General features: G+C 50.0%; 1 protein-coding gene across 3 annotated transcripts in view; it reads right to left on the minus strand.

Annotated features, from left to right (window-relative positions):
* The window catches only part of KIF26B (kinesin family member 26B), a 397,293-nt gene that overhangs the window by 184,142 nt on the left and 192,379 nt on the right, over window positions 1-20,772 (minus strand). For all 3 annotated transcript variants that reach the window (XM_053912426.1, XM_053912425.1, XM_045184416.2), the window contains one exon: window positions 10,928-11,094. In XM_053912426.1, coding sequence (XP_053768401.1) covers window positions 10,928-11,094 — 167 coding nt within the window. The remainder of the gene's footprint in view (window positions 1-10,927; window positions 11,095-20,772) is intronic.

Raw genomic sequence — 20,772 nt, forward strand, 5'->3', positions numbered from 1 at the left:
ATTTTCAAGCCTAAACCCATAGTCTCTCTTCAGTTTTCATTTCTTTAAGCATTTTACCTGTTGGGCAAAGCGGCTGACCTAAGTTTTCAACCATGATTGGCTCAGTCCCTCAACTTTCATTTACTGAGTTCGTCCTGTTCACCAGGTGTGATGTTAAATATGGGGGGGGGGGGGTGAGACACAGCTCCTCATGAAATCTACACGTTAGGAACCAGACAGAAGTAAAAGAAAAGTTCATTATTTTCATTTTAGAGGCAACAAAATAAAGATCCCACTTTCAGGGATATCTCTTAGCATAAAAAGCAGGGACTTGCACTAGATCTCTTTATACTTCAGGTTCTACCTGTTTCTAATGAGACCATGATAACTGTATTCCTGAGCTTCCTCCTTCCTGCGCTCTCACTGAGCTGCCAGACAATACCACGGACAGATTGCATTTTCATCCACAACACGACCCATCGGCCCACTGAACCTCTACCCAATGCCACGTAACACAACACAGCTTTAGTTCCCATAACGTCTTCCACATGGCTTTATCCCCAAATGCTTTACATACTTCACTAAGACAGCTATAGAATTAAACTAATAAATCAAAGCAGGGGACAGAAAGCAGAGAGGTTTCTTCGAGGGAGGAAGACAGGTTTTCAACAAGACGGGAAGAAAGATGGAGAGCCCCACCGCGTCTGCACTCATCCTATAACTCACAACTCTTTTCTCAGCTTTAACTCTTTCCTGGGTTGATGGTCCTGGGCAACACCGCTTGTGCCATCTCTCACCAACCTTCCTCTTGAAGACACAACTAGGTACTTATACTTTCCATTTCCCAGTGATGCCTTTGCCCATGCTTTCTTATGATGCTATCTCCCCAAAATGTTCTAAAGCTAAAAGAATAATTTAATTCCTGAGCAGGAAGTTTGAACTGAGTGGGAAAAGACATGAACTTCTCAAAGAACTGTAGTGAACAATCTGGAGACTGAGCTGCCCATCTGCTTTTCAGCCTGAGATTCATTCATTCATTCATTCATTCAAGCATTCATTCTACAAATACTCACAAGACAATAGGTGTGCCGTGGGAGGAGGGATGCAGAGAGAGAGTAGTTGGGACGTAAAGTAGGGAGGGCAGGGAAGACCTTGCCGGTAAGTGGCATTTGAGCAAAGATCTGAAGGCAGGGCTGAGCCACACAGTTAAGTGGAGAAGGAGCAGAGGGACCAGAGAGAGCAAAACAAAGGCAAGGAAGAGGGGACAGTCTTGGCATGTTTTGAGGAAAAGCAAGGAGGTCAAGAAGCCTAGAGCAGAGTAAGCAGGGCGCGAGCGGTAGAGGGTTGGGGGAAGGGCAGGCTGTAGAGAAAGTCTTGTAAGTCACTGAAAAGCCTTTAGCTTTTACTCTGAGTAACAGAGGAAGCAATACTTTAGTAACTAGCAAAATTAGACAAATAAGAGTAGTCGGTCAAAACCTTTTCCCTGTAGCTTCCATGGCTGCTGTGTATCCACCGTCTCCCTCAGTCTCCTTTGCCGTCCGTGTGCTGAGACTTCATGAGTACGCCCCCCATCACGACCCATCTTGAGTTGGATTCATTCAACAAACATTTCAGACAAGAATGGAGAGACAACTGGCTGCACCCTTACGGTGCTCACAACTCTGGTTCAAGGGCTCGGTTAGCCTGGCTCAAGTACCTGCTCATCACCTGCTAGCTCCCTGACCTCAGTCAAACTGCTTCACCCATCTGGTCTAAGCCATGGGACGGTAAGAAGGCCAACTCCTGGGGGCTTCTGAAGTTCAAATTCCTCTAAAGAACTCAGCGTAGTGTGTGGCCTTTAGGAAACCCTCCGGAAACATAGGCCCTTATTATTGTTAAATGAGTAAGTACTGAAGAAAGGAAATGCATTATAGAGGCATTGCAGTAGGGAGGTGGTAGAAGCATAGCCCGGGAGACAAATTTTAAGCATAACCAGTAGATGAAATTGTATCCTGTCCCCATCCATCCTCTCCTTCAGTACACAGGTCACTCCTGTGCCCTGTCTGAATCGACTCCATGTCACTTCACCCTCCACCTTTGGCGCCCAATTCAAATCATGAGGCTATTAACACACGAGGAGAATACTCCCCACCTTTTACTTCTATTTCACTGACCGTTCTGGTTCATTTTCACTGTCAGTGTCATGCAGAATTCCAGCTCCCTGCACTTGAGCTATATGGTAGAAGACGTCTTCATTGTTCCTCCCTTTCTTCCCTTTGTTGTCTTCCTGATCATTTGGGAGTTTTTCTAGGGCGTAACGCTGCAAAGTGAAACCCTTCGAAAGATCTGGAACTGTGGAGGCAGCTCACTGAAGCCCCACTGGGAGGGGTGGAGTTTCTTTTTGTGTGGGTCGCAAACATCTTCCGTCACCAGGGACACCTGCTTCTCCCTCACTGAAGCCTGAAGGGCAAACTGGGGTCTTCCGCCCCCGTGTAGGCGGTTTCATCCTTGGAGGCATGATGCTTGACCTGGACCAGTGCCACAGGGGTCCTGGGTTGTCACCAGGTGGGATTACAAAGTGCCACGTAAACACACTGTCAGGGTGGGCTTGACAAAAGTCGTCAGCTCAGATGAGCACATTAAGAAATCACAGGATTGCCCACTGAGGGCAGAGTTCCATCCTTTCCATAACAGATGCCACCTCAACACCCTCCCTGGGGTTTAGATGGGCTTTACATCATCCTACTGCGCTTTCATTTCATCCTGGGTGCAATCCTGCCAAGTAACCATGGGGGTCTCCGTTAAGTAGAAGGAAGCAGGGTTGAGGGAGGGTCAGAGAGCCAGGATGTCAGCGGCAGGCTGCGGACGCCACCACAGGCCACCCTGCCTCTCTCTCTGTGCTTTGTCCAACACTCCTCTTCCCCCGCCCGCCACACCAGGTGAAAAGACATTCGGGGTGCACACTGAGAACTGGCACGTCCCACCCCGAGACTATTTGGACCCTGCGGGCTCCCTGAACCGCTCTGCCTTCAGCCTCCACACCAGGGCGAGAATCGGGTTTTCCACCAAGGCAAGGCTGTGCCAACGATTCCCAGGTGCCGGGAACTGACTGCCAACACCCCGACCGGCCATCAGGCAGACAACGGGCTAGTTTCACGGGAAAAGGCCCCATTCTCCGCATCCCCTGCAGCGGGAGGTGGGAGGGGCTGCAGACATGGACCTTTTTCTTTAGTCTGGATCACCAGCCAGCATGCCCGGGTGCCATGCTGTTCTGCACCGCACAGCCCCAAAGAGGGCAGTCCTGGTGACTACCAGGGTTGGGTTCTCTACTGAGGATTTGTTTTTAATTGATTGATTTTGAGAGAAAGAGAAAGATCACTTTGTCATTCCAGTTATTTATGCATTCATTGCTTGATTCTTGCATGTCCCCTGACCGGGAATCAAACCTACAACCTTGGCATATCGGGATGATGCTCTAACCAACTGAGCTGGCCAACCTGGGCCTAGCATTTTTTTTTAATATAAAGGATAATAGTGTAGACACTGAATTACGACCAACAGTGCTTTTTCTTCAGCACTGTTGCCATGTCTCATAAGCAATCAAGGATTTATTTCTTCATGCTGCAAATACCTGAAACTGCTTCTAGGGGCCCCTGAAATCGGATGACACTAAATATACATGTGGCCTCTTCTCAATGTTTTCCTTTCGTACTGCAACCGATGTGCATTCAAGTGAAACTATATTCCTGTAACTGCGATTCCTGAAAGTTCCCCTCATCAATATACAGAAGAAAGAGGCCCTTCTTTTCTGAGGAGTCCGTGGAGTTTCTGCTGAGAAAAGTAAGGCTATGACCTGCTAGAAGTAAATAAACCAGAGTCCCAGAGGGTTGGGGGTTGGCTCCAAAGATCACTGCCCCAACTCTGCTTCGCCGCCAGGGAACGGGGCAGGAACAGTCGGTGTAGCAGGGGCCCAGGCTACACCTCCGCACCACTGAGACACAGATGCCCACCTGGGTGGATGGAGCCCGGCGGGAGGCACCTGAGCTCAGCCAGCAGCGTGGTGGTCGGATTTAAGCCCACCTGCCCCTTCTTGTCTCATGAGCAAATGGCATTATTATACATGTCGGCCCTGACCTTGTGCCTGATAAGGAGCTCAGTGAGAGTCCCACTTCCATGGGAAGCCATAGAATAAGGGTGACCGGGAGCTGGCGTGGGAGAGAGGGGAGTGACAGGGAAGAGGGGAAAGCAATAGACACCAGGTAAGAATGAGACGCTGGCAAGAGGGAAGAGGCAGGGTAGGTACAATTTGTTTCGATGAAAACAAAACAAGAAGCAGGAAAAACATAACAATAATATAGAGAAGTTCCACACTATGAGCTCCTAAAAGCTCTTAGATTTTTTGTTTTGTGTTGCCGAGGTATCACGTTATCATATGGACATGGGGCTGGCAACTACCTTCTCATCTGTAAAACGAGGCGGAGGCGCTGCCGTCTCCCCACAGGGCACTGGCTGGAGCCAGATCTCAGGCACCCGGCTCCACAGGGCACCGGCAAGATCACCTGAGGCCAGCTGTGGTGTGTGCAGCATCATTTCTCTCCGCTCATAATTGTCGACGGATTTATAATGGGAAGACGTGGGCTTCCCTAGAGGGAACTGCACCTGATGGAAGAGCAAGAGCACTGTGCACAGTTTCACGCTCCTCCTCATCCTTCTTTGACTTAATAAACTCCCGGCCTATAACCGAGCACCGCTGTGATACGTTCACTCGCCCCGGGACTAAAGACACTCTTCGCGGTACAGATTACATGTATGAAAAGCGTTTGCTGTCATCAGTGAAACAAGGCACTATGTGAGCCGGCTGTCGGCGAGAATGTGGAGACGGCTTTTAGGCAGGCCCTTCCCTGTATCAGTAACGGCAGTACACATCACTAAGAGGAGGTCCCTCAGGGGTGGTGAGGGAGGGCCTCTCAGCCAGGAGTCAACCCTCATGGCTCACCTTGGCCCTGACCCCGGGAACCTGAGCTGATCTTGGTCTCAATGCCGCCACAGCCTCCGATCTCAATAGGGTGCCAATCAGCTCAGTCATATCCTCAGCAATGTGCTCAAGGGGCTTGGCCAAGGCCACTGGGTAACACAAGGAGCAATCCAAAGCCGAAGATGGAAGGAACCCCCCCACACGAGGCTGAGACAGACAGAAACATAACGGCATCCCCAAGAAAAGAATGAGTCTGGGAAAAAGTCAAGGAGTTGAAGGAGCTGATGGAAGGAAATGAGGGCCAGCTGGGCAAGTGAGAAAGAGAAAACAGAGCGAATGGTTCCCACAAAATGAATTTTCGGGCAACTGGCTACTGAGATGAACACCGAATTTATCCAGAAAATTCTAAACCCAAGGACAGAGGTATTTTTAATCAAATAGTAAAAAACTGTGTAAAGGAGAGAATCTTTAGGAAGAAAGTACAAAATAACCCCATCACTGAAAAACAGAGAGGGAGAGAAAGAGAGAGAGGGAGGGAGAAAGAGAGAGAGAGGGAGACACTCTAACTAACGCGATGAACCCAAGGATGAGCAAAAGGACAGAGAATCGAGGATTCGAAGACCCTGAGTAATCTGAATTAACCAAAACCTAGGAAAACAGATTTAAAGGCATTGATTTACACTAAGAATACAGGGAACTTTAAAAACGTCACTGATAATCAAAAGTGCCTTTAAATAATTTTACTTGAAAATGTGATTTGAATTTAATCCAAAGTAATGGTCTTATAAAGGTTGTGACAGCTCCTTATAAAGGAATGTAACAGCTGTAAGCAGAAACACAAACAACGAAACACCCAAATATTCCACCAACAGTGATGACTATCAGTCTGAAAACAGGACGGAAAGCACTCGGGCTCCTTAGCTCCGCAGCGATGGCAGCACCCGCTCTGCCACCATTGAACTTGTCTTTGAGAGGCTCATGTGCTAGCTGGCAGTTCTCACTATTTTTCAAACCCTGTATATGAACATCCTTCAGAGGTTGGTTCATTTTCTCATGAATAAAACAAAAGCAACAACATGATTTTACATGGTTATTCAGGTTATTTGGGACAGAACATGGATGTGAACATATGAGGTCATCTGAAAAATTGTGGGTTTTTTTGTTTTGTTTTTTGGTTTTTTGTTTTTAACCAGGGTTCAAAGCAATTCAATGCATAATTCAGCATTTGTTCACTGCTCTTCAAATAAAAATGAGGTTCCCACTGCCTTGACCTACCATGCCTAGGACTCACCCAAGAGTTTTGTGTACTTCGTATCTTTAAGGCTAAGCACATAAGTAAGTCTTTATCCAAAGTTAACAGTCAGTGAGTGGGAGAACTGAATCACGCCCTACTTCATTCACCACTTCCTGTTAACCCGGGAGTCTGCGAAAGAGATTCCATCATTGGAGAAGTTCAAAGCCAACACGATCATTGAACAACTTGAAGGATCAAGTGTGCCAATATCTTTGTTGGATTACTCTTAGTATTTTTAGTGTTACTTTTGCTGGCCACTGTTACTATATTCCCCCCACCCCCAACCCAAAAGTGTTTTTCTGACAAGTGGATACTAAAATTCCGAGGCAAAGGCAGTCTACCAATACGACGGTACTTAAAGAAAAGCAGAAATGCGGCCAGAGAGGCCTGCAAGGACAAGAGTTTTGGGCATCATCCCTTCCTAAAGCAGCGCTTCCCAAACTGTGGTGAAGGCTCTCGTTTTCTTTTATTTGCAATTATATTCAACGTACAAGCCCTACTTTTTAATTCTTGGGTTCGACAGACATAAAATTACTCTGTCGACTTGCTCCAAAGTTTCTAAATGCCTCCTCTCAATTCTACACTTGTCACAGACCAGTGACAGCTGGTCCAGCCGCTGTCCACAGACCACACTTGGAGCAGCCGTGGCCAGAAGTCTCATGTTTTTTTTTTTTTTTTAATCTTCACCCGAGGACATTTTTTCACTGCTTCTAGAGCAAGAGGGAGGGAGAGGAAGAAACATCGATGTGACAGAGAGACATCGATCGACCAGTTGACTTGTATGGGACTGGACCAGGGATCTGTGCCCAGCCAGACCGGAATCCAGTGTCCAGACCTAGTCACACGTGCCCGCACCTGGAGAGGGGATCGAACCCGCAACCTAGGTATGTGCCCTAACCAGGAATCGAGCCTGCAGCCTTTCAGTTACAGAACGACACTCCAACCAGCTGAGCCACACCGGCCAGAGCTCTCATTTCCTTTTCAGAACTGCAATTCTTACTTTACAGATGTTGAATCTCTGCAATGCAGCAAGGTCCACCCAGACCTCTTCCCACAGCTCTGAAAAGTAACCCTCTAAAAGGAAAGGCTCCTACCACAGAGAAAAGTGGATATCCGTGACTCTCAGTGCTCTGGGGTTCCCTCGCTGTTGCCGTTCTACCTGCTCTAGCACGCTGCAGGGGCCACCTAATTCAATCACTCCTTCAGAGCGGATTAGCAACCAGGGCCCGCAAGGGAGAGGCAGAGAGGGTCCACTCCCCACGCAGCCCCTTCCTGACTGTGCCACTTTGGGTCAGTAACTCAACCTCGGGACACTTCTTTCTTTATCCGTAAAACAAGGGAAACGATAGGATCCCCCTTACAGGGTTAAAGGGAGACGTTGCCTATTGAGAGCTTAGTACAGTGAGTGATACATTCCGGGTGTTCAGTGAATGCCGGTCACGCCGCCCACGAATTTAGCAAATGCTGTCACTCCCATATGCAGTGAAATGATGCCCTGCACAGTGTCCTAAGAGCTGGCCACCCTGTGCCCTCACTTGGAGCTGCAGAGGGTTGTGTTGCGTTTCCACCACGAGGTCCAGGAGAAAGAGTTGAAAGGTGCTGCGATTTGAGCCGTAGGAGCTGACTCGGCCCCCAAAGCCCTGTGCAGAACGGCAGGCCCATTCATTGACAGCAGACCACAACCACGAAACGTTTCTGATTTTGGCACCAGCAGGGGATCCCGACCTCACCCCTCTCAAAAGCTGCTGCCCACGGCATTGCTATCGCTGGAACAGAAAAGCCCCCGACACTCAACTTGGTTCAGTGCCTGTCAACATAGGTCGGGCTGGTTTTCACTCATCACGTGGACCTTAGGGGATCGGGAGAGCTGGGCTGCATCCCTGCCTGGTTCTCTCCCTGGACATTGTGGCTCTCCAGCCAGATACTCAGTCTTCTGCTGTAGGTTCCCATCAGCGACAGGGAGGTTATTCGAATGCCACCTCCCTCTTTGGACATATATTCCATATATAATATATTATATGTTATATGTGTTATATACAAGGTGGGGCAAAAGTCGCCCCACCTGTTGTTCATATGTAAAACAATGCAATAATAAATAATAATACAGGAATAAACTCGGGGTTTTGTGTACTCCCAACTATAAACCCACTTTTGCCCTACCCTGTAGATGTATGTATGTATACATATATATATGAAGAATTATTATTTTTCACATGGTACTTCCTTCCCCGCACCCCCCCCCCCCAGTATATACTACAAACCCTTTAAACATGAACTTTGTTAAGGTCCAAGCACTATCAGCATCCGACACAACAAAATGATGAGTCAGGCAACCCCGTGGACCCTTCGCAGCTCTGCAAGCTCACACCACAAGTCACTGTACTTCTGAGACCACAAGTTCCGGCTTCTCTTTATCACCAACATCACCTGCAGGGTCTCCCCCAACCGACGTCACCGGCCTGTCCATTTTGGGTTCACCTCAGTGTCTCCATTCATCCCTTGGCTGTGCAAGCAAGTCTCAGAGAGGACTGGCTGCGCCAGTCACTTGCCACCGCGCCCCCTGATGTGTGTTTGCCTGTCTGGAGATTGTCCTCGGAGTAACATGCAAGCTGTAACAAGCTGGCCCTGAGCACACGGCTGTCCAGCACGAAGTCGTTCCCGGCCGGGCTCATGCCGACAGCCACACCCTGGTGCTAAAGATGCTGCTTGTTTTCCTGCAGCAGATGTTACTTGTTCTCCCTAAACTCTGTCCACCGGGATTTTTAACCTTTTATTTCTTCCCACTTCAAATCCTTCTTTTGGGGTTTTTTGTGAGTCAGTCAACACATTTAACAAAAAAAAAATCTGCGGATGAACTCTGAAGGCTTTTCACATCTAAGCACTGAATATTCTCTCCAGCAACAGGGCCAAGTGGCCATCCAGTGTAAGCTTGCTCTCCCCCAGTGACGGGGACCTCACTCTCTCCCTGCGGTAGTCGCATGGTGAGTTCTCCTTCATTCTGATCTGGGAGACATCTCCCTACCATCACTAGGTTGTACTCAGCCTTGGCCCACACAGTCAGGTGGTCTACAGAACCCACCAAACCCCTCTTCCATGTGGTGGCCCAACAGGCAGCTGAGGACTCGCTGCTCCAGACTAAACCCGCCCTGACATGGCTTCCGAGTGTTTCAGCACTTCGCTCACCTCCTCTCTGGGTGGGCTCTGGTGACCTGCCTGGGTGCCGGGACCACCTGTGCTGTGCGCTTTCTCCTACTCTGTCCCACCTCTTTATTCCCCCCTGAATGGCACAGGCACGGCCTGCCAGTGAGCTTGCTCAGTGGTCTCAAATGACACAGGAACTCATGTCCACTCGGAGCTAACATAACAGCCCCCATGGGCGGGTGGCCGGCACATAACATATTTCCTGTCACTTCCCACACGTTCAGGTTGTTCACGGGACAGTCAGCACGGCACCAAGGCACAGCCAGAACCTCAAAGCCAGTCTCCCAACAAGCCCCTCGGGCTGCCGTGGCTGCGCCTGAATCCAGGACACTGGCCCTCCCTCCCCACTCCCCCGGCGGCTCTCCTGACCCGAGCCCCTCCCTCACCTTTGTGCTTTTGATGTTACCACTCAGGAGGGTGACGAGAAAAGCCACACACTACTCCCTCCTACTGACCGACTAGCTAAGGCCACACTGCACGAACGTTTGTGCGGTGTTTATAACTCACACGCATCTTAATCTTCAGGGCCACCCCGAGGAGTGCGTGTCACCCTCACTTTGTAGGTGAGGAAACTGAGGCAGACCTGGAACTGGAACCCAAGGGGTCTTCTGATTTCATATGTATTTCAACCTCAGAAGCTTACAAGTCGGAGGCAGACACAGTTTTCTAAGGTTGAGTTCCACGTACCAAGTAAAGAATGAATCATGGCAGGGGGCTGGGGGTGGGGGGAAGCAGAGGAATCTGGCTTCTATTTCTGGCTTTGCTGTAAATTAACTCATAGGTTCACTTTCCCGGTCCTCAGTTTCCTCACGCATACAATCAGGGGGCCGAGTTCAGACACCCCTGACGCGTTCTCCTGCTCAGCTGTCCCCCGTCTGCGGCCCTGTCTCCGCCATGCTGCTAAAACTAGGCAGAAAACATTGCTGAAATACCTTTCTTTTTTGTTCCCTGTGTTTTTAAAGTTTCTAAGATTAGCTGGATAGGGTTTGATAACTATCCAGCTAGTGTGTCAAGAAGCAGAAAACTGCCATCTATATAGTGGTTAATATTTAAGCCGCTTATTCAGTAATGAGAAGATAAATCTGGAAGCACCAGCCACAGGGAGGCACCCACCGAGGTCCTCGTCCCCTGGAAGACCATCTTTGCAGCCACATATTCTTAGAACAGGGGTCTCAACAACCCAGGGGACACTTGCAGTGTCTGAGACAGTTTTGGTTGTTGCAACTGGAGAAGGTGCGATGGGAACCCAGTGGGTAGAGGCCAGGATGCTGCTAAACATCCTGTGAGGGGCAGGGCGGCCCCCACAACAAAGAGTTACCTGGGCCACGATGTCAACAACGCTGAGACTCTTTCACAGAAAATCCCTCTGTTAATGAGTTAATGAGTGAGGCCGAAGAAGGGCCCCACACTCTTCCTGGTGTCTTAGTTACCGTGGCCCAGGTGACAGGCTAACCGGACAGGCTGAGCAGAAAGAACCAAGGTCTGGACACCTCGCTTACCTTGCAAAGAAGGAAGCAGCCACCGAGGTGCCCGTGGAGGTCTCAGCGGCCACGCAGGAGCCCTGTGAGGCCGGGACGCTGGAGGCTGAGGGCTTGTCTGCATTGTAGCGATTCAGCGCCGCTTCTGACAGCCCCTCCCGGCCGGCCTCTGTCATCAGCTGAGAGATCTGGGGAGGGAAATGGACACAGAGCTCATTACCTGTGGCTCCCTGCATGTCCTGCCCTCCTCTGACGGCATCTCCCCAGAGTGGGTGGAGGGGAGGGGACTGGGGGGGAATGTGCACCCCCCCCCCACGTTACATAGCACAGGTGGAGCTTGGGGCTTCTCTGAGGCTATTTTTCAGCATTTTAGCTAGGACACCTCCTCACTTGCATTAAAAATAATGGAATAAAATCACCCCCTGGCACTGTAAGTTTCAATTATGTCTGTGTCTCCCCTCCATTTGGAAGGGAGAGCACAAGCCATTATCCACACTGTTTGCAGCCCAAGAACCAGACCAGCACCATCAGCCAGTGCTAGTCTGTGTCCTCCCAGGAACGGCTCTCAGATGGAGGAGTGGGACAGAGGTATCATTTTATGAAGGAAGACATGAACCTGCTAATGGCCAACGTGAGGAATTGAAACATTATTTCTTCTCGTTGTTGTTTGGTGTAGGCAGTCAGCTCATAAAAACAGACACGGCCACCATGAATTACCAATGGGGTTTATGAGGAGGGTCTAGATCATTTCAATAGACTTAATTTTCCTACTGGCTCATTAGGATAAGTAGCTTCCACTTTATTTGCAATAATTGCTTTTATCCCAGAAGTTCTAGCTGATGGAGCTGGGTCCGTTTTGCCTAAATCCACATAATGTACCACGAAGAACTGTACGTCTGGGCAAAACGAGAAGCTTGGGTGGAAACACCCTCAGGAAAGTGCTAATCCCGTGACAAACGCAGTAATTATGCAGGCAAGTCTCATGTGCTGTTTCAAAAACTTGTTACTTTGAAACCTCAGTCTACTGGCAAGAAATCGAATTTTTTTTTTTTAAAGGAAACTTTAGTTTAAAAAAAAAAGTCTCCAGCCAGCTCAGAGTTCTTAAATGCTGAGTGGAAATGTTGCTAGTGGCCCAGAAAGTGCAACACGGCGAAGATCGAAGATCGGGGGCAGGTTCCACTCGGAGCCCCGCTTGCTAACCTCTGTGCACGGAAACATCCGCACCTTTCGTCATGAGCGGAACAGCCGTTGCTCTGAGCCCCAGTGGCTTGAGACTCTGCTCCTGCTTGGAAAGCCTAGGCATTATTCAGCTGAAATTCTGCCAACACACACTTTCTCGTTCTCATTCATTCGATGCATTGTCAGGAAACCCAACTCACATAGGAGAACCCGGACTGGAGGCAGCGGAGGCAGTGAGTGAACAGCCTGGAGCATGTCCCCAGCGCTCAGCAGGGGCACTGCCCAGGACAGGGGGACTGGCCACCTCTCCCTGTGTTCCTGTAGCTGTCCATAGCTGTGGGCTCCCCTCCACCACCTGCCACTCTCCCAGAGGGACGAAGCGGCTGGAGGGGGCCAGAGAGACAACTGGGGGGCCAAGGATATGGGCGTCACGCTGCTGTCACCACAACAAGGCACTCACGCAGCCCCCGTGGAACGTGACGGCATCCTGGGCAACGTCCACAAACCAACTCCCAAGTTCATAGCACTGTTTCATCTCATTGAGTAGCTACAACCTCAGACACAGATGCTGATTTTAGCATGCAGAGTCATCCGAATGCTGGGCTTCTCACCGAAGCACCGTCAGGCTCGTTACCCAGACCTCACTCGTCCTCAGCCCAGCAAACGACCCACAGGCCAATCCCACAGGCTGTCACTGACGGTTCCACCACAAAAGACAGAGGGCTTGCCTACAGGATGCATTTGACTGCAGAACAACTGCTCCCACCCAAACTCTTCCTTGTGGCTCTTTGAAAGTGCGACAGCCTATCGCTGAATGGGTGATACATCAAGCAGGGAAGACAAAAGGTCCACTCTATAATAATTACATCATCACTGACAGAAAAGGTGCCCTTATATCTGTCTACCCCTTGGTTGTTGACACACCTCTTCTTCCTTGTACAAGCCTCACCTGAAACAATCAAGTTCAAGTCAGGTAGGCAGGTGGGCTACTGTTCCCATTTCATAGAGAAGAAAACAGAGGCCCAGAGCAGGGAGGTGACTTGTCCAAGGCCATTCAGCCACTCAGTAGGACTGTTTGCACGGGAAGGCCGGCCTTAGCATCCTTTCCTTTTTTCTTACGATATGACCGCGACCCAGTTACTGAAGTTTACTGAATAACCTGGGCTCCGGACAGACTCGGGGGATTACGGAAAGTAAACTGTTTAGTCGCTGACCTCCAGGGATTTGGAAGAAAGCTAGATAAAAAAACGTGTAGCCAGCCGGAGACACGTGCTCTCTCCCCCTCTCCAAAGTAAAGGTGAGTGTATGTGTGGAAACACTATCTGTGACTTGGCAGTGGGGAGCTTCCAAAATTTGGTTCTAATCAAATCTTTAGAGCCTCTTTGACCCAAGATGTGGGTCAGATCAGCCCTCAGGGGACTAGAAGGAAGGAAGGGGTCAACGTTGACCAGCTCAGTGTCCATGGGGTGAGCCACAGGAAGCCAGCCCTGGGTGTGGAGGCCGGAGGAGGAGAAGGTGCTGAACCGGGGTCACCTCTAACATGCATCTGAAAGAAAGAGACCCCAGGCCCACCAGCTACAGCCCCCGGTCATACAACATGTGTGACTGAGACTGCCACCCGCCTCAGGCCTCACCATGAATTCCGTCATTCCTCAGCCTCACGCATCAGGACTGGTTCTCCGGAGCGATGTGGGGCAGACAGGCCAGTCCATAAGGGATCTGAGGAGGGTTCCTCCCATGACCACCCTCACCCCAGTTTCTGTCGCTGTCCCCCACTCTTGGTGGTATATGACCTACTCAGGGGCAGTCATTCTCCTCCTGAGTTCAGGGCTGTGGCCACTCTGACCAGGGGGTGGTCCAACCCCACACATACTTCAAAGGCAAGCCTCAGAGGGGCCCACTTTTCACTGCCAGTTATAATACAGGCTCTGTTCTGGAGGTAAAATCTGCCCAAACGCTTGGGACACTCCCATGGGTTGAGGAGATGGCTCCCTAAGAAGCCCTGCCCCTTCTCCAGCTACTCAGCAGTGCCCCCTCTGGTTCCCAGGCCAAACGGGGGCACAGGAGATGGAGCTGAAGGATGGGCTGTCGTGGGTCCCCACAGAGCCCTCTCCACAGTCCTGAAGGTTGTCACCTGTGGAAACTCGGTTCTAAGAGCATTTAACCATTTTCCCCCTGCGGACGCTGGTGGGCAGAAAGATGGGGTCACTGACCCATGGACAGCAGCCAAGGATGGCCCCCCCGACTTGTTCAACTCTGAGACGACCTTCATTCCCCAGTCCACCCCTCAGTTCAATTCCCTCCTTCAGGACCACTTTCTGTCTCCAGGCTGCTCTCAGGCCCCCTTCCCACAATCCACTCTCAGAGAAGATGCCCAAGACGGCAAGGGTTCCCGGATGCTTCAGCTTCAATGCGTGATTCAGAGCCACGAGCCTTATTGTCTGGAGCACTACGGTGGGCCTCTGCTATTCAGACAGTTCTGAATTAATTTCTTCTCTCACGGGACTGTAAAAGATAATAAGGCTCAAAAACCTCAATCTAACCCCGTGAAAACCCAAAGTTCTGGTGGAAGGGGTCTGTTACCTTGATTACGCCTGTGTAACACTGTGCTAGTCTAGAAGCAGCTGCTGAAAACTTGCTGGGTGTCCTAATCACAAACTTTGTGGGAGTGGGGGGGGGGGGCAACTAGATTTTTCAGGACAGGATTTGATTTGGTTTGGTTTCATTCTGACTAAAACCTGCTTTTAGCTGTCCATCTCGGGACCAGTTCACTGGAGTAACAGTATCTGTTACTTTCAGAACACTGTGTCTCATCCCACGGCGGGGGCGGTCCATTCAGTACGGGGTGGCAGTGAAAAGAACCAGGCCACGGGGAGAGGGTGCACATGTGTGTTTGCACACACATGTGCTTGTGCACGCGGCATCCTCAGGGTGCATGCCAGCCCCAGCTGCCATTCGTGTGCACGGGAAGCTGCTTTTCGCAGAGCTCTCAGGTCCAGCTGCTGTCTCTCTATTTTAATCTCAGGCAAGAGTCGTGTCTTTCAACCGCGCACGAATTTCACTCTGATACTCCAGTACAAGGAGCTGCAGATTTGTCCCCAAAGAGAAAGGAAATCTTGACTATGGTGATGATCTTGACCACAGAATCAAGACAAAAGAGGTTTGGCTCTTATAAATTAAGGTTGCTTCCCCATCTCAAAGTGCAATCTGTAAGCCGTTGACCTTTCACTTCCTGGCTGATGGGAAAGCCTCTGAGGGCTTCCAGAGGGTCTCAGCATGGGGGGTCCACCTTAAATGGCATTATTGACCCAGAAAGCCGCCCCCCTCTGGCTCTGCCAAGGCAGCAAGGAGCTCGGGGAGCATCCATTTCCTGTGCAGAGACAGCTGCCGACAGCAAGTGTGCCCTGCTCGGTCTGGAACTACAGTTAACAACATCGTGACCCCAAAATCCCAGAAAATAACATCTAATAGCATTTTCTCTTAGGCAATTACTTTCTCAGTGTTTGGGGACATCTCTTGGACTGTTACTTATTACTCACAATGTTATTTAATGTTTTTATGGTTTTGCAAACAGTAGGTGCTCAATAAATATTTCTGAGCCCAAACCAACTTACAGCAACCTCGAAAACGACAGACCTCGGTATTGTCATGAGAGGCTCCTGCGCTGTTGGCTGGCACACTTAGGGAAGTAGGATGCCGAAATATACTTTTAAAAAGCCAAAGTAAAATATAAATTAGGAAATCACATCGCGGTGGGGGGGGAGACCAAAAAATGGATTCCCGAGCCAAAGATAACCCCATGGAGCTGAGTCTGCCGGCCTCCACAATGCCGGCACCCAGAAGCGCACCCTCTCCAGGAAGCCCTGCGCAGCTACCCAGGCCCACGAGAACTCGGGCAGCTTTTGCTCACATCCGAGGGAGAGAAAAACTTATGTTCCCGCCTGTGCGAGTCTTAGCTGTCGCTGCAGGAACTATGTCCCACCCGGAGCACGCCTGTGCTGGTTCTAGCGGCCAGACGGTCCCCAGCAGCAGGCCTACACTTTGTGACAAAGGACTCCCGCCTCAACAACCACGGGCACGTGTCTCTGGCTTCGGGACCGCTCCTCCTGCGGCCCAAAGACTTCATTTTATGAGCTATGTTTATTTTATCTTGGCAGAGAAACAAAAGAAATTTCCCACTCAAGAAAGAAGCACTGGAAGTCTCAAAACCAGAACACTCTCCTTTTCTTCAGAGCCTTGGGCACGTCAGCATCGCGGGGACCTGCTGCCCCCAGCCCCCACAAAGTTGTTCCACTGGGCTCTTGTCTTGTCATACCTCCTGCCCCCCATGGATCTGGCAAACTCAAACCCATTTCAGTTTGAATCTCACCCGCTTGTGTCTTCTCTACCCCGAAACCAGAGCTCCTTGGGCTGAAGGGATGTGTTTCAAAGGCGGCCTGCGTTCCTCTTGCGGCGGCCTGTCCTGAGCACGGTTTGCCAAGGGCGGGAGGGTAACATTAGCTGGGCGAGTTTTCAGTTTTCATTTAGAAGTCTCAGAAGACATGGCAGCAAGTTAACCATTGCTGGGCTCTTTGGTTTGAGTAAAATCTACTGAAAACTGGGGCAATAAAATGTGATTGCCCCCTATCTCACCAAGGGCTGTTATTTCAAAACCAAAACAAAAGGACAAATACTGTATAATACCACTTACAGGAGGTACCCGGAGGCGTTGAAACCATAGAGAGAGAAAGTGGATTGGTGGGTACCAGAGGCGGAGGGGGTGGGGGGTGGCAGGGAATAAGGAGACAGGGAACAAGGGACAGGGTTTTGGTTTGGGAAGATGAGAAAGTTCTGGAGAGGGATGGGGGTGATGGGTACACGGCATGTGTAAATGCACTTAGTGCCACTGAACTATATACTGAAAAATGGTTAAAATGGCAAATTTTATGTATGTTTTACAATTAAAAAGAAAATGCTTAGACTGAAGACCACCCAGAGACTGCTGAGGAGGGACAGCCCAGGAATCCGGTCACGGCACGGACTGAGAAACAAGCACTTGGACAGAAAGCAAAGGCTTCAGGATGGCGTGCCTCTTATTTTAAAATGCAGCCCCAAACCCACACCACCACCACCAAGGGCACACATGGTTATTTGGTTGTACTGGAAAGTTCTGAGCTCTGAATGCAGTGCCCAGCACCTAGTAGGTGCTCTAAATATTCCCAGAATATTCTAGAATGTTTGAGCAAGCAGTTACAGTATTAGGACTGGTTCTGAGGTCCAGGCCTTTCTGCTGGCACAGGGCATTGCAGGTGAGAAGTGACCTCCATGCGGTCCTCTCCTAAGGGACAGAATATCCTCTGCTCGGGAACATCAGGCAGTCAATTTTAGTTTATGTGTATTTTACCAAAGTTTATAAAAAGGAACACAACAAAACCCCCCACAGTACCAAAGGGTCAGTTCCCTTCAGCCTGTCCCAGGTGTCCACATGCCTGCTTCGTCACTGGAGACGGGGTGCCATGAGGGCTCTCCATGTGCAGGTGAGTCAGAGCAGGGGGCCAAGGGCCAGCGGGCTGTCTGCCAGGGATTCTGATGGTGTGCTCTGCAGGGTGGTCTCAGCGACAGGACCCCACCAGCCTACACACCCTGGCCTGTAGGAGGTGGGCTCTACCTGGGCCCTCAACCAGGGAGGGACAGGAGGGGAAGGGGACAGGCAGAACAGCAAAGCCCAGAGGGAGCCGGGGCTGCAAGAGCCCCCTCCTGAACTCAGCTCTCTGCTTAAACATCAGGCCATTTCTCCACCCCCAAACAGCCAGTTAAAATTCTTCCCCAAAGGTGGTGTTCCAGAACTGGGTTGGTTCCAATTTTATCTTATGCTCACTGCTTTTAGACATTTATTTTTAATCTTTTTTAATCCTCACTGGAGGACTTTTTTTTTTTATTGCTTTTATTGAGAGAGGAAGGGTGAGAGAGAAACATCGATGCAAGAGTGAAGCATTGATTGGTTGCCTCCCATACACTCCTGGACCAGGATCGTATGTGCCCGAACCAGGGATTGAACCCACAACCCAGGTATGTGCACTAACTGGGAATCAGTCCCACAACCCTTCGGTTACTGGATGATGCTCCAACCAACTGAGCCACACTGGCCAGGGCTGCTTTTAGGCATTGAAATACACAGAAAATTTTCCTAAAGCTCTGGGCATGCTGCCCCCAAGCACAGACAGTTACCACCTAAACTGAAGCTTGGCCCCCAGGCCTGGCCCAGTCCTCGCAGCTCGCAGGGGTGCAGTCACCTCTGAGACTCTGCCACTGGCCTTGAGGGGTCGAACAGACAGACCCCTGCCCATGCTGCCTGCCCATCCCCGACCCGGCCACCACCAACAGGCCAGGATGGGATTCCTATGTCCCAGGGCTGGCTGTTTGATTACCCTTATTATCTTAGCTTGCTTTGGCTATAAATTTTATTAGTGGCCATAAAATTATCCATCCACAGCATTTGACTCAGTGACCTCTTGCAGTAGAGAATTCCACACCCTGGCGCTGCAGAAGGTCCAGGAGATCTGCCTTTTCTTCACCCTGGATTTACAGCCTCGCCTTCATCCAGGCTTCTGCCCAGAGTGATGAGACTCAGCAAACAGGAGAGGCTGCTCACATTTCCTGATACCCCTTATCAGGGCTCAGATCGGGGCCCCTCCGCACCTGATGGCTGTTTTCTTTTATTCTTTGTGTGGCTGGAAGGTAAAGAGGCAGGGCCACCCACATGCTTTAGAAAAGGCAGAGCTGAAGGATGAAGCAGAGAGCCAGTGGCATTTTCATCTAGGTCTCTTCCCTTGAATTTCTGAGTTCCAACCGGGGCAGCTCAGGGCAGAGCGCAAATATTCTCTTACAGACTCTTTTCACAAATGCGAAAGTCTTGCTGTCAAGCTTGTAGTAGTATTTCCACCTCTGCATTTTACATCACCTTGCAGATAGGGTGAATCAACAGGAAATTTAATACTTGATCCTCAATCATGTGTTTGTGGGGTGGTTTTGGGGACATATTCAATGGCAGGGAATGGTAGGAGGAGTACAGGTGATGTGACTTTGAGGGGCAACACCAGGTGTCTGTCCTCACAGATCATACTCACACTCACTGACATTTCTGAACCCTCACCACTAGTCAAGTTCTACTGGAAGAGCGTGATCTCCGCCCTGCCATATTTAATCCTGATAAAAAACCCTAGGAAGTAGGCACAATTACCATCAAAGAAAGCTGAAACTCTGCTACATGGAAAACCTTGGAACAGGTCATGCCGCTGGGCTTGGTTTCCACCCACGGGTTTATCGTGCCCCGATCGCCTCCCAGAGCCAGGGCAGCTCTGCAGCTCTGCCCCACCCCCTCATCCAGAAAACGGGGCAACCACAGAAGATCTGATAAAGAGCAGAGAACAGGACCATTTGAATAATTTCTCAATATGCACAACTAACTCACTATCTGGTGCTTTGTGATTTTTATGATCAAATGAACCTAAAACCAAATGGTCTGAATCTCAATGCAATTGACTTCACATTCAACTTGCAACTGAGCGAACTTAGAGGAGAGGAGTTAAGAGGAAATCACAATGCTCATCAACCCGACCTTGACATCAGGGTTGGTGTCCCGGAGCCACTCCCAAGCCCTGGCAGGACTAACCCCTTTGTTCCTGTGTCGAGTCACCGGGGGCTTCTCTTCTACTGGGGGAAGGTTACCATTGCTACCTACCCCCAAACCCTCAACCAAGACCCGGTACCCAGGGAAGCATGTCCTGGGCACTCTTCCCCATACTGATGCTCAGGGCCATCCCCTCCATGTGTCCTCCAACCCTGTCCTCAGGGTATAAGAGCATCTGTTTGTCCTGTAACTGATGTCACCGGTCCTCTCCCCAGCCATAGCAAGCCCTGTGACAATAAGGCCTGGGTCCTGCTCACCTCAGTATCGCCACCATAGCACAGAGTCTGGGTGTGGAATATACCTAACAAATACATCAATTAAAACGTTAATTAACAAGTGCCATGCAAATAAAAATGAACTTCATTTAGGTGAATTGGCATTGCTGGAGTGAGTTTGTTTTTAAGGAATAAGGTTCTTTTCACCTGACTGAGAAAATAATGAATAGGGTACATAAAGGGCTGTATTCAATAAAAATAAGACGCTTCAGCAGATACTACGTAATGCAGTAGTGTGGTGGGACAAATGGGGGGCAGGGGGGAGAGCAGGCAAACACGGAACAAAGAGACAAAGGGAAGATGCAAAGGAAGAAGAAAGAAACGGGAGAAGGGGAAGATAAAGAAATGTACGAAATGAGATTTTCTAAAGGGGAGAGAAGACCAGTGGTCAGCCCTCTCAGCCAGCGTGAGTGGGAGCGTGTGACAGCCACAGCTGGAATTCTCTGGAATATGGGGCAAGGCACCCCGGGAATGGGGTCCCGAGGAGAGGTGAAGCCGAGCCCAGAGGCAGAGGCCCTGCTGCCTGCCCTGACGTTCCAGGTTGCAGACAAGAGCTTCCATGAAACTCAGAACCTTGGGGCCTCGCAGATCAAATGCACGCATGGAGAAATTTAAAGGTCCGTGGCACAAAACTGAGCCGCCCTCTCTGTCCCATTAAAAAAACAGCATTAACCTTTGAAAAAAAGGGCTGGGAATGTCTGAATACCTGAGCGCCTCCTTTAGGTCCCTTTTGCAGAATGGTA

Source organism: Desmodus rotundus, chromosome 10 (genome assembly GCF_022682495.2).
Source record: "Desmodus rotundus isolate HL8 chromosome 10, HLdesRot8A.1, whole genome shotgun sequence".
Lineage (NCBI taxonomy): Eukaryota > Metazoa > Chordata > Mammalia > Chiroptera > Phyllostomidae > Desmodus > Desmodus rotundus.